This window comes from Vigna unguiculata, chromosome 3, assembly GCF_037176805.1.
Source record: "Vigna unguiculata cultivar grain cowpea cultivar isolate G323 ecotype 2 chromosome 3, ASM3717680v1, whole genome shotgun sequence".
NCBI lineage: Eukaryota > Viridiplantae > Streptophyta > Magnoliopsida > Fabales > Fabaceae > Vigna > Vigna unguiculata.
Genome location: NC_140794.1, coordinates 11,513,368 through 11,530,704, shown reverse-complemented (window position 1 = coordinate 11,530,704; position 17,337 = coordinate 11,513,368). Strand labels below are relative to the sequence as shown.

General features: G+C 34.5%; 1 protein-coding gene across 2 annotated transcripts; it reads left to right on the top strand.

The window, feature by feature from the left end:
* Positions 1–1,554: 1,554 nt before the first annotated feature.
* Positions 1,555–12,146, top strand: LOC114178000 (dynamin-related protein 3A-like). 2 transcript variants are annotated; one of them, XM_028063659.2, is made up of 20 exons: positions 1,562–2,042; positions 2,151–2,433; positions 2,538–2,566; positions 2,661–2,762; positions 2,877–2,945; positions 3,019–3,078; positions 3,281–3,394; positions 3,519–3,567; positions 3,720–3,829; positions 4,277–4,369; positions 4,503–4,595; positions 4,674–4,811; positions 6,277–6,390; positions 6,497–6,595; positions 6,761–6,803; positions 6,904–7,049; positions 7,148–7,294; positions 10,329–10,381; positions 10,465–10,564; positions 11,574–12,146. In XM_028063659.2, exons 1-20 carry the CDS (start codon positions 1,716–1,718, stop codon positions 11,856–11,858), a joined length of 2,454 nt encoding a protein of 817 aa, XP_027919460.1. In that variant the 5' UTR covers positions 1,562–1,715; the 3' UTR covers positions 11,859–12,146. The 2 variants fall into 2 exon arrangements, 1 of the variants encoding a protein (XP_027919460.1); XR_014993816.1 differs by lacking the exon at positions 10,329–10,381 and having other exon boundaries at positions 1,555–2,042; positions 11,574–11,768.
* Positions 12,147–17,337: the final 5,191 nt, after the last annotated feature.

Below are 17,337 nucleotides of genomic sequence, written 5' to 3'. Positions count from 1 at the left end.
TTCAATTATGGCTTCTTCACTAGGACAACATTAGCAAGCAATGTAGTACAGTGCACTTCTCACACAACTTCTGCTTGTAGCAGCTTGTCAACCATGACATTTGTTGTTGTTTTTCTCTCTTCTCTTAATTTCCTCTTTTTTTTGTGATGCCAACCTTGCTTCTTTAAAGACTTATAGCTTGTGGCAAGTTATTCTTGAATCAACTCTCGATATATCTGTTGTTGTTCACCTGAAAAAAATCTACATTTTGATTAAGCACATGGCCGATGATTTTCTCCTTTTCTCCCAGGGTTGTTCCCATCTTCAAATCCTTTCCTCCTTGGAGGATGAAGTGTTTTGTGTCCCCAACTAGTTCAACCCTAATGTCTAGATCTTCAAATTGACTTACCCTTTTCTACGTTGTTAGTCATAAGTTGAGGGATTGGCAATTGAAAACTCGCGGGGTTGGCTTCTAATCAACGTGCATCGTGATGATGTCTCTAGATGTTGATGGAAACTTCAATGCTAGATGTGGGGTGGACACGATAACACCAAAAAGAGATTTAGGGAATGTCTTCCCAAAAGAATATTGTAAGACATGTTGGCATCCATAACCAAAAACATGATGGGTATCATCTTGGTATGGGCATCTTCCCTAAATGTGGTATATAAGTCGATGAATCCTCTTGTATTCACCCTTTCATCTGTAAAATCGATTATCTGCTCGTTGTATGAGTGCATGACATCTTTAGGTAACTCCAACTTCTTAAATGTCTTCCAATATAAGTCAACTAAACTTCCTTGGTCAACCAACATTTCTTGATCGCGAAGTTCTTGATTTCAATCGTTATGACCATGGGATTATCTTGCTTCTGATCAATGAATGTAATAGGAGGCATCCTCTGTCTGGACGACCTGGTGACGATGTTAACCGACTGTATTGCCCTTGGTTGCCTTTTTTTGGGTTGAAGCTGAAGATCCTCCTCCTGTGAACCCTACAGAGATGGAGTTGATTACCCTTCTCAACGGGGGTTTTGGTTCTTTGCACCTTTCCTCTTATATTGCTGGTGTTTCCTGGTTCTATCATATTGGTTGTGGTCCCTGCGGCAATCTCTTTTGTCATCGAATCTTCTTAGCTTATTCCGAAAACTTCCACCATCACCTCTCCGGACAAGGTGTATGAGATGTCATGCTTAGATAAACTCCTAAATCTTATCCTTCATTGCCACACATGAAAAGTCTCCTAATTCTCGACTTAGGAGCTTATTTTGGTATATTCAATAATATTACATCGCTTAGAAATTGAAATTAAGGAATTGAAATTAAGAATAATTTAAATACTATTTCCTCCTTTCATCTGAGATGGATTTTAAAAAACAAAACCTGAGGAAATTTCGTACTTTAAACCAAAAATACTTCATATGCAATAAATCATGGACCTCGACACTTAAACAAAAATGGTTAAATTAAATTTAGAAAAAAAATATTAAATAAAAAGCGGTTAAATTAAATAAATGGTTAGTTAATGTTTAAAATTTTAAGAAAATGTGGATACCAAATCCGTATGTTATTATTATAAGTTGAGAATTAAAAACTTATGATTTCCCAGGCGCCACCTTGATCCGCAAGAAAATCCCCTCTCATTCAAACACCGTTCACAACTCATTGCTTCCCTCTCACAAATACGTTTTGTTAGTTCGTTGATCAGTATTCTAATATCGGAAATCAATCTGGCGATGGCGGTTGCTGCCGCCGCTCCTCTGGGTTCGTCGGTGATCTCGCTGGTGAACCGGCTCCAGGACATCTTCAGCCGTGTGGGGAGCCACAACTCCATTGACCTCCCTCAGGTGGCAGTTGTCGGCAGCCAAAGCAGCGGCAAGTCCAGCGTCCTCGAAGCCCTTGTGGGCCGCGACTTCCTCCCACGCGGCAATGACATCTGCACGCGCCGCCCCCTTGTTCTCCAACTCGTCCAAATCAACCCCTCTCAGGACGAGTTCGGCGAGTTCCTCCACTTGCCTGGCCGCAAGTTCCACGATTTCTCCCAAATTCGCTCCGAAATTCAGGTTCACTTTTAATTCCAATTGAATTCGAATTTGATTTTTCTGGAATGTATCACTCAAGTATCACTGTCTTATTTTTGTGTGTGTGTGTTCTTTTCCTTTCTTGAGTAGGCTGAAACTGATAGGGAAGCTGGAGGGAACAAAGGTGTCTCTGATAAACAAATACGTTTGAAGATTTTTTCGCCGAATGTTCTAGACATCACGCTCGTGGATCTCCCTGGCCTCACCAAGGTTCCCGTCGGTGACCAGCCTTCGGATATTGAGGCTCGAATTAGAACCATGATCATGTCTTATATCAAAACTCCAACCTGTCTTATTCTCGCGGTTACGCCGGCGAATTCCGATTTGGCTAATTCAGATGCTCTTCAGATGGCGGCAATTGCCGATCCTGATGGTGGCCTTTTTGTTCCTTGAGCCTAAAGTGATGATCATTTTTGTGTCCCTTTGATTTTAGGTGGTGATTGGAAATTTTTTTCGTTTGCCTTTCTTTTATTGCAGGGAACAGGACAATTGGTGTCATCACGAAGGTATAGTATAACGAATGAATGTGGTTGTGATTTTTGTTGAGGTGTTTCTGTGTGCTGACGAATTTGGGGGTGTGTTGTGTTGGTTGGATTCTAGTTGGATATCATGGACAGAGGTACTGATGCGCGAAATCTGTTGCTAGGAAAAGTTATTCCCCTCCGACTTGGTTACGTGGGTGTTGTGAATCGATGTCAAGAGGTAATGATGTTGTCCTCCCAAGTCATTGATGAATATGCGCTTGTGAATTGGTTGACTGGCCTGTTGTTTGACATGCAAGGCTGAAATTTAGTTTTTTGTTTTCGTCTCTAAAAGGACATTTTAATGAACCGAAGTATAAAGGATGCTCTTGTTGCTGAAGAGAAGTTTTTCCGCAGTCGTCCTGTAAGGAATTACCTTTGCTTTATAGTATTCAACATATCACGTCTATATACTGATTTAATTTATGCTATTCAAGATATACAGTGGATTGGCGGATAGTTGTGGTGTTCCTCAATTGGCAAAGAAATTGAACAAGGTAAAGAATTTGCAATGTTGAAAACGAAAATTAGCTTTTAATATTACTTTTACTTGTCTGGCTTTAATTGGATTTTCTGCTACCTTATATATTTAAAAGTTCTAATTCCCCGCTGGAAGTTCTAATTATTGTGAATTCTTATAGGATTCCAGTTCCTGAACTTAAGCATGTCTTATGCTATTTGCTTGCCATTCTCCTGCAGATTCTTGCGCAACATATCAAGGCCTTATTACCAGGGCTGAGAGCACGTATCAGTGCTTCCCTAGTCACTCTTGCGAAGGAAAATGCAAGCTATGGAGAAATCACAGAGTCCAAGGCATGTGTCCCTATGATTTACCAACTTAAAATATACTGTATAACTTTTTGTAATAAAAAGTGATTGGCTTCTACTCTTGCTGGCCATTTACCTAATTTTATCCATGATTCTTGATCTCCTATAGGCTGGACAGGGTGCTCTTCTCCTTAATATTCTTTCAAAATACTGTGATGGTACTTATATCCCTTGTATCTGATTTCTTATTTTGTCAAATTTTACATCTGTTAATTAGTTCCATTTCTTTCGAATATGTTGAATGGTTTCCACTTGTAACTACCTTCCGAATTTGATCATACCATCTTGTTTTTTTGCTTATTGAAAACAGCATTCTCCTCCATGGTAGAGGGAAAGAACGAGGAGATGTCTACATCTGAGCTCTTTGGTGGTGCACGAATTCATTACATTTTTCAATCTATCTTTGTGAGAAGCTTAGAGGTATACATATATAATAGCCTTTCTTTTCTGTATACCCAGTTTTATTTAAAGTTTCTTAAAATTATTATTATAAATAATATTGATAAATAGCAAATCTAATTTGATTGAAGGAATAGTTTTAAATAAGCAAAATGTTTTGTTTGGCTTCACATGATCACTGCATAGTGTTGAACTAAATCTTCATTTTTATATTGTTTTAATGATCTAATTCCATCTAAGCAAACTATAAAGTATATAAATTGAAATCTAATTAATTATTTCAAGTAAGTGGAAAAATATATTAATTTTACATGAGAACATTTATATAATGTAGATTTTTTAGGCAACAGGCAAAATATATGTTTTACACTTTGAATCCATGGAACCACCTAATGATCATGTGGCTCCAGTCATTTCTTCAGAGCTAGCTCCTGTCTTATTATAATTCAATTAGATGATCCCTTACAGGAGGTGGATCCATGTGAAGGTTTGACTGATGACGATATTCGCACAGCCATACAGAATGCAACTGGACCTAAATCTGCACTGTTTGTTCCAGAGGCAGGTCTTGTCACCCTCTTAGGGAAACGCAATTCTGATATTTTCTTAGTTGAACCCACATTCTTATCCTATCAAGTGTGTAATTTTTTTGGCAACTGAAAAAATTCTTTATTTATTATCTCCATGTAATTAGGTCCCATTTGAAGTTCTTGTGAGAAGGCAGATATCTCGTCTATTGGATCCAAGTCTTCAGTGCGCTAGGTTCACATATGACGAGTTAGTGAAGGTAAGGTTTTATCTCTTGCTATTCTGCTTCCTTGTTCAATATGGTTCAAACATCTAAATTTAAATCTGTTCTCTTCAGATCAGCCATCGCTGCTTGGCAACTGAATTACAGCGGTTCCCTTTCTTGAGAAAGGGCATGGATGAAGTTATTGGGAGCTTTTTACGAGAAGGCCTAGAACCTTCTGAGACTATGATAACACACGTCATAGAAATGGAGGTACACGTAAATCTGATTTATTTGATAATTCTTATGTATAAATGTATACTTGCTCTTCCTACTGCAATTATTTTAAGAAGATGCTGAAAAATGTAGTTGGCTGCTAAGATTATGGAGTCTGAACTTGGTTGTACAATACAAATCCTACAAAATAATTATATACGCCATAGTGATCTATCCTGGTCACGTGGAGTGGCTGTCTCCCAAAATCCTTTAGTTGGATAGAAGGATGACCACTATGATAAATATTACAGATACGTGACCAATACTTTTAAGAGAAATAAGAACATAAGAGTGAACCAAAAATAATGAGGGAATTAATAGATAAAACCAAACACATCAGTTATGTGAAATGAGACCAAGGTAAGGGAGTTGGATAAAAGAATAAAGACATACAAATTAGGGAATTTTGAAGAAAGAACACCACACAAAAACATAAAAAAGAACAATCACGTGTGAGCTATGAATCTTATGATGCCTAGTGTGAAGAGACTGAAAGATGAAGGTGGAACATTGAACAAAGATGCCTGAACACTTAGAAGTAGTGAGATTGTAATAATATATTGGGTTGACCATATATTGTGTCTGTGGCTACAAATGAAATAGAGGTTATACTTACTATTTTTCATCCAAACAGAGGTCATCAACCTTTAAGTTGTGTTAAGACAACCTTTATGTATGTTTTAGGTGTAAAAAGAGGTCAAATCACAAAATATCCAAAATATAAGGTTTGATAGCTCAGTTTGTTTTTGGCGGAGGGGTCAAATTATAATATATAGGTGCATGCAAACCTTACATTTAAAATTGATTTTATGAGATTGAATTAAACTTAATAGCTACTTTCTAAGATATTATCCTAATGAGATTTGTTAAATCTATCGTGCCAATTGCTATTGGGTTATTGTTGGACCACTCAAAAATATATAGTTCCACACTTGAGATATCTAGGCCTTGGTGTGAGCGGGTGTGTTGGAGATTCTAAATCTCACCTTACAAATTGGTTGAGTTTGTGTCAGACTTAAAGTCTATTTTTTTTAAGAGGGGAGCATAAAAAAGGGGTTTTTACTTCTGAAATTTCTCCACATTTCAAGCCTTGTGGCAGCATTGTGCCACTCTGCTGCTATATTTATGTGAATATTCTTTAGTTATAGAAAATTCATAAATTGTTTTAAAATATCTGGATTAATTTATTGACTTGGACATATATATATATATATATATATATATATATATATATATATATATATATATTTCAATAAATTGGCTGTGCCAATGCATCACTCACTATGCTAATTGTCATCCCAACTATGCTTATACTATATCTTTTTTTTAACATTATTATATTTATATAATATATTTTATCAACATACCAAGACTTTGTTTATTAATATCAACGCGACATCAATCGCTCTGATGAAACTTCAATTCCATGTTCATGATTTCTCATTCAAGCTACAATTTACAGATGGACTACATAAACACTTCCCACCCAAATTTTATTGGTGGAAGCAAGGCTATCGAAGCTGCAGTGCAACAGACTAGGTCTTCTAGAGTTGCTTTACCAGTTTCTAGCGCGAAGGTGTACATATTATGTCCTCTCATCCAATTATATGCTCTGTTTTTCATGCTAGATGTGAATGCTTTTCTATCTTTTGTTTCAATATTCTCTTCGTAATTTCAAGTAGGATGGGCTGGAATCCGAGAAGGGACCACCAGCCTCTGATAAAAGTGGGAAGACTCGATCTATTTTTGCAAGACATGCAAATGGAGTAGCGGCTGATAAGGTATATATGTAATTTTATCCTGTTACTGACTAGACTTTTTCTAATACATGTATATTCTACAGTAGTTAATACTTCAGAGAAATCTAAACATGGGATATTAGATTATTATCTTGTTCTGTTGTTTTTTCAATCATTATAAGGAGTTCTTTTTTTCAAAAAAAACAGGGTGTTCATGTTGCATCGGATGTTGAGAAAGTTGTGACATCTGGTAAATTGTTTTCTATTTAATCAAAGTGGCTTTGATGTATCAACCAGCGTCATTTTTATTATACATTAGAAATTATATAATGCATGATATTGTATTCCAGGAACCATTAGTGGATCTGGCTGGGGGATTTCATCCATTTTTAGTGGAGGTGATAATCGTGTGTCCATGAAGGAAAATATTGCTAGTAAACCACATACTGAACCAGTCCATAATGGGCAGTCATTCTCTATGATTCATTTGAGAGAGGTATGGTTGTTGACACCTCTTAGCTGGTTCAATATCAATATATATATATATATATATATATATATATTATTTATATTGATGTATTTTGGTTTTTGTAGCCCCCTCCCGTCTTAAGGCCATTGGATAGCAATTCAGATACAGAAACTGTTGAAATCACAGTAACAAAGTTGCTTTTGAAATCATACTATGAGATTGTCCGAAAGAATGTTGAAGATCTTGTCCCCAAAGCAATTATGCACTTCCTGGTACGTTATATTCTTTTTCTAGGCTTTGGAAATTTGTTTTTTAATTAGATGTTGCACATGATGAATGCAATCTGTGTGGTTGCAAACATATTTATTCATATTTATTTCCATTTCCTGATCTGTTCTGTAATCTGACTAAATGAATGAAATACATAGATCTGATGCATATCTTTTCTATTATTGGAAATAGAGTGTGACAAGACAAATAGTTTTAGAACCCACTAGTTATTTTTGTCTAATGCTCAAAGGTCACAGGTTTTTCTTTTGCATGGTTGGAAATTGAAGTGATTGATTAAGTTTGAAAATAGTTAGGACCACATAAGCAAAAAATGTTATGTTGTCTTGTCTACTGTAAGTTTTTGGGTATAGATGTACTGTTAAGCCTCCGTGGTTTGTTTCATAAACCGTTGATAAAGTGCTCCTTGTTTTTAGATGTTCTCTCACTGGCTAATGATAATGATATTACGAGATATTTTCTAGATTTTTTGTAATCTCCCTCAATTTAGAGCTTACTAAGCCTCTAAGCTCACTACAATTATTCACACCAAAAAGATAGCGAACTAAAAATGTAACACATGACAACAATGTCTGAGAGTTTAGATGGGTCTATAGCATTAAAGATTGGAGATGGGGCCTGATTGCATCTTTGTGACCGGAGTAGGCACGACTAGACATCTTAAGGGACAGATAAAACTAATGTGATACAAGTTAGAAAGTCAAACCATCAAAATGGTCATTGATGGCAAGAAAGGTCACCACTGCTTTGATTGTTAATATAGACTGTTGACTGATTTTCAAACAGGATAATAGTAGATAATTTTGTTATTCCTGCTCATCCTCAGTGTAAAACTTGCCAAACTTCACACCCAGAATTTACCTTTTACTGAACACGGTCATGGTATGATGAGGGAAACTATGTGGGATGGACCTGTGAGAGAACACCAATTGATAGGGATACAAATCATATATATAATCAGTGATAGGCCTGCTGCTGTATGATAATTAATGGAAATCATTACAAAAAGGTTTTGGTTATAAGTAAGTCTAAGAGTCAATATTAATGAAAATTATTAGAAAAAGGTTTTTATTATCAAGCAGTCCGAGGCAACATGATAATTAGAAGTTTGAGAACAAACATGATAATCAATAAAGATTATTATAAATATTTTAATTATCAAATAAGTTAAAACCTTAGATGATAATTAATAATTTTTAATATTATTATAATTATTGAGCAGGTTTAAGACTCATAATAATAAAATAATTTAAAATATTATTACATACCGAAGTACTTGCAAAAAAACCATATTAGATACACTTGAAAAAATAATCAAAGACATGTCAAAACATAGACAAATAAAATAAGAAAGAAGAAAAGGTCATGCCAAATAATCAGAGAGGAAAAAAAGTCCATCAATTGATCACACATTCTAGAACCTGAGTAGTGCCTATTACTCTCCATGCTTTAGGAGATAAGAAGAGAGGGAATAGAACCCTTGCAAGCTAAACGAAAAGCATGAGGTCACTGTCCACGGGAATGAGACCCAAAATTTGGTTGAAACGAAAGATGTGGCCATGGCTTCCAAGCTAAACGAAAAGCATGAGGCCACTGTCCACGGGAATGAGACCCAACATTTGGTTGAAACGAAAGATGTGGCCATGGCTCCCGGAGCTTCCAGTCGAAGATTATAGCGAAGTTATTTTTCTAATCCGGGGCGCTTTGCTATGCATGGGGCGTGAGCTTGACGAGGAGCGAAAACCCGCAACCCGCAGCCCGTGTGGAACGCTCCTCGGCAGTGGTAATTTGTCTACAAAGGACTCTGGTGGCTGCTGCCCGGAGCACTTGATCACTTTGGTCGCTTCGAGCTCCGATTCGGTAGGAAGGAGCCGAGTCGAATCTAGGAGGTGGTGGCAGAAGGCAACGACTTCGACATCCATTGCAATAGTGTTTGCGGATTGAGAATGCGCATGGGTGTGTTTAGCTACTTATTTTACGTTAAAACAGAACAGCAGTAAAAGTATATTATCGCACGGTGAAGATGAACGCGTTTGATTTGAACCCATGCATGAGTACGGAAGCCATTAAATTCATATATGAAACCATATCTTTTCATACAAAAACTAGATAGAACCGGAATAAGGAAGACATACCTTTAAGCACCTCTTTTAACGGCAAACACAGTCCCTACTCTCCCAGTCTCACGTTCTCTCCTCTGCTCTTCTTTTTTAGTCTTCTAGTTGCCCCTTTTTTATGTGTGTTTCTGGTTACCGCATGAAAAAAAAAAATCTCCTTTTTTCAGACCTATCTGTTTGATAACTTTTGCTCTCCAAGAAGCGTTTTCCAGGTGCCTTTCTTTTGTGTTTGGTACAGTGGTGCGTGATTGCTCTCTTTTTTTCAGTCCCCTCCTTTGTCTGTCTCCCTCTTTTTACAAGCGCATGAGATAAAAAAACAAAAAGATTAAGTGGATTAAGTGGTTGTAGTGGTTGAGAGAAATGTGGAGAGTGTGGTTTGTGGGAGTAAGAGTAGGGTGTAGTTGGGCAACGTGTAATAAATCATTTTTATTGTAAAAACAAAAAGGGAAAATCATCTACAAATTTATAAAAATTATTTTTCTTACTTTTTCTATTTATTTCTTTCCTTTAAAAAGCTATTTTAATTATTTTTATTTTTATTTTTATTTTTTTATTAGTTTATATAGTTTTATATATACTTATTAGCTTAATATATTTAAAAAAAATATTTGTTAGTATCTTTAAATTTCGTTATTTTATGTCCATTTTTCTTTTTTGCATAAATTCATTTTATTTAGTTTAATATTTACGAAATTGAATGGTAACACTCATCAAATCAAGAAGGAAATATATGAAATATGAAAACTGCTTCTAAGTTATTACTTAAGATATGCTCTATATTTTTTATAACACTGATATTAGTGAGGAAACTTTTCCTATATTCTAACTGGTAACATTCATTATTTTACTGTATTCTGTATAATTTGAGCATGTTTAAATTTTTCAAGCTTTTCTTAACTAGGTAAACAACACAAAGAGAGAACTGCACAATGTCTTTATTCAAAAACTATACAGGTATTGTATAGTGGTTATAGCCTACTGATTCATATTTATTCTGGAATTTATATATATATTGTCTGATGTTACATTTAAACCAGGGAGGATCTGTTTGAAGAGCTGTTGCAGGAACCTGATGAGATAGCCAAGAAAAGAAAACACTGTCGAGAACTTCTCCGAGCTTATCAACAGGCTTTTAAAGTGAGTGCCTATAATGCTTTAATCAGGATTATCTAACTGAAGTTCTGTATTAATTTATATGATTAAGTTTGGTTCTCTTTTAGAGTTTTTCTGCGTGATTTCCTGTGGAAATATGTTTATGAGCATCTCTGGTGCTCACATTATTGGTCTACTAAAAATAAAATGGCAGCCTTGGGATATAAAACTCACTTTTTGCGTGGGGTCCAGGGAGGGGTCAGATCCATTGTGTGTCGTTCCGTTCTCTATTAGGAAGTCTTTACATTTATTTATTTGCAATGGGAAATAATTGGTTCTCTTTGATCCAAGTAAGTGGCTATCTCCAGACATGCCTCATCAATGGTGTGTCTCGTGTCGGATACTCGTAGGACATGTATTAATAAAGTGTCTAATTTGAAAGATATTTTTTTTGTCTTTAACATGATTTTGACATGATTCTAATACAATGTTAATAGCCACAAATTCAATGATTTTTTAAAAAACCCATAGATTTGTAAATTTATCACATAAGTTTTTATTATGATTGTAAAAATAAGGGAAAAGTATTATATGATCACTACTTTTCACTTTTTTTTTACATTAGATAGATAAATTAGATTCATTTGTGTTAGTTGATAATGTGTTAATTAAAAGTTTGAAAATAATATGTATATATATGTCGTGTCCCGTATCCTGTTTTTTAATTTAATCGTATCTTCGTGTCCGTATCCAAAATTCATAACTAGCTATTGATATTTGTTTTTCACCTGGAAAAAAGCTATTTGTTGGCTTTTTGTTAGAGTTTGTCTTTGAAACCTTGATTTTCTGTGAATAGTTAAGCTTGACATTCACTAGGGTTGTAACTCGATGCTGGCAACATTCTTGCATTTGATCTATCATTGCAGCAGAATCACTTTCGTCTCATGACATTCAGATGTGTGTGTGTATATATATTCTCTATGAAATCCTTGAGCTTATCTACAGTGGTTGCAAATATGGTTGGTCTCTGATTATACTGTTTCCTTTTCAACAGGACTTAGATGAACTTCCTCTAGAAGCTGAAACAGTTGAAAGGGGATACAGTTCGCCTGAAACTGCTACTAGCTTACCTAAAATTCGTGGATTGCCATCATCATCTCTTTATTCTACTGGCAGTTTGGGAGACTATTATGAAGGTTCTCCCAAGAACACCAAGTCTGAAAGGTCTTCACATGCTAATATGGATACCAATGGAAATGGAGGACCATACACGTCAGGTTTTGATCCCATGGCTGATGCAGTTTTTGAGGTTTGGAACTCTCCTGCGAGAGCTGTGTAACAAAAAGTTCCTGCTGGAGCTGGCTGGGGCATTTTTCATCCAAAGTTCCATTTTGTGCTCATATAGCGTTATCTATATATACCAAGGCTCCGTAAATAATAACCGGAGTAGATTAGTTTTCTACGTAGCAATTTTTTCATTTTTGTTCACTCGATGTCTAGCAGATTGACCATATGAAACAAGCTAGAAATAGATGGCAATGGTGTTTTTTTTTACTCCTGTTTTTATACTGTGGACATGTGCAATATTTCTTAATAATAGTTTTTGAGAAAGTTTCTCCTTGGTTAATGTTGCATCCCATCTTAAGGTACAAGGAATGACTTCTGCGTATTCCGTTGATTGCGTGTTTTTTTTTTTCTTTTCCATTACGTGTTATAAACATATGGCGGCGATGGTATTGTTGTAGGCGATGAAGATGAGGTTGCCCTCCCTATAATTTTTCCTATTATTTTCTTCAAATAAAGATATCATTTTTCAAATATTTGAACATGACTTTTTACTTTAATCAACAAAATGAAATTTTTCTTGATTTCTTATTTTCCATATGTGGAAATATACATAGATCAATGTGTTGTCTATTCTTGATTGAAATGAAAATGAAATATAAAGTTCACATTAGTCACTTTTCTGAATTAAAAATTAAAAAATAATTATTTTAGGACTAAAAACTCGGGGGTAAACACAAGCAAAGTCCAGTCCGATTTGGGGGAGAATTATTAAAAATAAATTCACTGTAACACTGCTGATATGCATTCATACACATTTTATGATTTTCTTAAGATGTTTTATATAAATTTTAAATCTTTAACTAGTTTATGATTCTGATTAGTAAAAGGCTTATATTTAGTCTGCCATTCTGTTCTAGATTGTTCGAAAAACCCTAAACTTTTATTTAATAGGTCATTCACGCCTTTAAACTGTATTTGGATAAATCTGTGTTTTCTTTCCCTCTCCCCGTCTCTGTGAATCTTTCTTTACCCTAATTTCGACCATGCGGTGGCTCCGGTGGTAAGATCTCCAATTCCAGTTCTCTATTCAATTTTTTCATTTTTCATTATATTTAGAGATGTCATGAACTTCATTTCTAATAATTGTGTCGATGAATTTTTTTTTTATTGACTAAATATATGAGTAATATTTGATTATTACAATTGACTATAGAGATGAGTGGGTACCAAATATAAATAGATATTGGTAGTATGACCGTAAAGATGGCAATGGAGACAGGTTTGCTCCGTTTTGATCTATCCAACAATTAATCTTTAAAAAAGTAGGTTAATCCATATTCATAAGAATTTCAAGAATTTTATTTTGTTTAATTAGTACAAATAATAATGTTTGTTTATAATTGAAATTCATACTTTTATAATTTATAATTTTTAAATTATTAAAAATAGTAAAAGACCGAAACAACATAATGTGTTATCTTGATGTGACAAGATTTGAAACATTTAAATTTAAATCAATACGAGATGGATTAAAATACTATGTTTGTCCCACACATTTTTTGTGCGGGTCTATGATCCGATCCGTCTAGTAGTCTAGTCTAACCATTTTATATGTCTTGTCCAATCTATTTTAAATTATTAAAGTAAATTATTAAGTAACTTATTCCATATAAATCAAATTGTTTGATAAATTTTATTTATTCTTTTATATTTTATTTATTATTTATTTTTATTTCAAAATAATGCTTTGATGAAACTTTGTGTAATTTTTTATTTTCTAATTTATCCTTGTAAAAGTAATTGTATTACTTTTAATTGTATACAAATATTTAATTTACTATAATATAATAATAATTTAATTTTCTTAATTTTTTAGATTGAAATTTAAAAAATTTAATTTTTAATTTAAATTATTATTAATTTAATATTATTTGTTTAATATAATTATAATTAATTATATCAAAATTCAAAACTCCGAATAAGATATAAGCGGATAGAGTTGTCAAAATAGATAATCTGATCTGATCACCATGAGTTGATCACTTAAGGAGTCAACCTAGCCCGACTCACTTATTAGCAAGCCAAAAAAATTTGAACCCCGCCCGACCCATCACAGGTTGGTGACTTAAATGGGTTGATTAACGAACTCACTTAATTAAAAATAATACAATTTTTTTATTTTTTCAATCAAAATTAAATTATAATTCTAATTAAAATCTAAATAAACTTTAATACAATTCAAATACAAACGAAAATTACAAAAATACAAAGTCCAAACTTAACCAAAAAAACACTTTATGACCCTTTATTTGTGGGTTGGTGAACCAACACGGCTTGTCATGGGTTCAATCTGGATGAGCTGAATTCTAGGTAGGTCGGATTAAAAATAATCTATATTGAAACTTGTAAAAAATTTCAACCCAATCTAACCTGAACCTGTAACGTACCGAACCGAGTTCCGATCCATTTTAAGAACGGATGACAATAAATTTTAGCTTTGAATTGAGTACGAGATAATATAATCTGTCCAGGGCCAGGGCCTTTGTCATCCTTACACTACATCTTTTGTACTATAATAGCCTTCTATGTTTAATAGGTTTATTTTCTCAGTTTCGGGATTTTCATAGGTTTCTCACGGTCACTGTTCCTGTTATTTTTCTTTTCTTTTTTCTCAACTTTTTCCTTTCTGGTTATTTGTGTGTTAATAGTTTGATTCACGAATGGTGTTTTACCTGTTATTTATTGTTACTTTTGTAGTATGTGGCTTTCCAACTCAGAAAACAATAATAAGCATTGAGATCTTGGTAGAAGCGAGACAAAATAAGCCTTCGAGGAGACCTGAATAGAAATCCTCCTGAAATTTGTTTCTCTTTCGGCTTTAATATTCTTTCTGTGGTAGGCAATGGTGAGAGTTATTAGATGAAACCTGAACAGAGGTAGGAAAAGGAACCGGCTTTTGTGAAATAGTACCAACTTTTAGATGGTAATGGATATAGATGCGGTTTTTTTTTTTTTTTTTTTAATTTTGGAGTTTATTGGAAGTTGAATTTGTATAAATAGGTTCAGTATTTCTTTTTTTTTCGAAAATAGGTCAAGTCGTTAGAGGAGGACGACATTGGAGGTGAAGTTGTCGTCCTCCGACCGATTTTTTTATTTTTTTTAAAAAGGTGATGTCTTCCTTTGGAAGAACATTTTCTTTGTAGGAAAAAATGAAGTCGTCATCATACATAACGACTTCACTTTTTCAATTTTTTTTCCGTAATAAATGAATTTTGATTATTTTTTAGTTTAAACTTATTTGAAGAATAAACAGTAAAAAAAAATTAATAGAATAAAAATAAACATTAAATTAATATATTTTAACATTGATTAATAATTAAAATACAACAACTAAGTTAGTAGAAAATCATCTGTGTCCTCCAATTCCACGTGGAGGTCGTCTTCTGGGTCTGGTTGGTCATGTTGGTAGTTGTTCTTGGTGTGGTTCATCATGATCATCATCTTCATATTGATGACTTTGAGAAAATTGGGGATGGTGAACCGTTGTTTGGGGAGTTTGAGAAGTCATTGGCGAAGGATAAAATGGCATTGATGATGAAGATCCTGGATAATAGGCAGATGGTGGTGTCATGGCTGAAATGCCAAACATCTGTGATGGATCAGCACCATAATCTGATTGATGCTAGAAGAAACCGTACGAGGAAGGGATATGTTGGAATTGGGTGTTTGATGGGTTGTCAAACTGAGGGTATGAATGTCCAAACATTTGACCGTGACCCATAGACGAGTATCCAAAAAATTGTTGGGGATGATGTATAAAATCTGGAGAAGACTCGACATGGCCAGTGTAGGGTTTTGAAGTAGGTTGGGAAGGTTCTTGTGACATATACTATAAAAATAAAGAGATGTACGACATTGTAGTAAAACTAACCTCATCGTTAGAAGATTCCATATTTGGAGATATATAGCAGATAATGTGGTTTATATACCACTACATGTAGGGTGTTTCATCACGCAAATGGTCGTTTCCGCTAAATGGTGTACCTTGAATGACCCGATTTTGTCGGTCATTCCAAATTGCAATCCAATGGTGATGATGTGCCACCCAATCTCTTTCACTTCTCCCCCTCAAGTCATCCCAGTGGACTTGATCCAGGTTAATTGGGTTAGGCGGGATGTTTTGTCTTAAACCAAATTAACGCATGACCCTATCTGCTTGTGGAATTTGACTGTCGCGAAGCAATTATAGGGATTGTTGCTCTAGCCACTACAAGGATGTCGACCACAATCAACTGACGAACTTCGTTTCGAATATAAGGCCTCTATAAGAACTGAAAAAAAATTTAGACATTAGTTTCAAATTTAGAAAAATAAAATTACTTAACTTAATTATTACCTGTCTTGTACGAATTTGATCAAATTTCAAGTGAAATTCACTAACTGATAAAGAACCAGCATTTCTCCGATCTGCTTGGTTCATCCACCTAAAAAGTGTATGAATTTCAAGTAAGTTAAATTACAAGGCAAACAGAAGAAAAAAGAAATAATTGGCAGAAAGTTAGCTTTTACCTTCTACATACGGGGAAACCATCCCCTTCATACACTTCCTCATCACTTAAAGGGTCAAGTTGTGGAGCTATAGAAGTGATCCTCTCCCAAGCCCAACATTGTAACAAAATCATGCATCCACCAATATTTTCTTGGCTTAGGTGAATGCCATGATCTAGGCGACAATATAGACATGCCAAAACTGCAGACCCCAACTATAATTATTGACTACATTCAAGTCAGCTAGCTTAAGTAGACACATCACATGTACCCTTGCAGTAGACGTGTCTGGCATTAAAATGCTTCCAATCAATGTTAGTATGTACGCTCTCGCATATTGAGCAATAACATTGTTGTTTGCATTCTATGGAAGTTGTTGGAAAGTACTATTTAACCAAGAAACTCTATATGAGTTTCCTCTTATCACTATCGGTTAAGGTAAGCCACCAGTATCCCGAGGAAATTAATGCTATTATTAGAAAAAAAAATCAACAACAAGCGAAAATGTGTCAAGTTCGTCGATACTCAAGAGAAAATAATGAATTTGAAGTTCAAGAGATGTTTTCTCTACATGATCATCGCCTACCAATGTTTTTTACGGTTAAATTAAATGATCGGTGGTGTGATTGTGGTCACTTTCAAGCTCTTCGACTATCTTGTCATAACGTAATAACTGTGTGCTCTTTCTCCCATGTAGATCTAACCTCATACATCCATATAGTTTATAGCCTCTACAACATCAACAAAGCATATGAAATACAATTTTATCCGTTTAAGAATAAAGAATATTGGTCCACATACACTGGATCAAATTTCATTCTAGACCCAAACATGCGTCGTAGAGTACGAGGAAGACCACCAACTAATAGAATCAATAATGAAATGGATCAACAAAATCTCAATAGACGAAGTAAATGTTCATGTTGTAGAAATGAAGGACATCATAAAGGAAATTGTCAGTAATTTATTACTTTATCCAATTT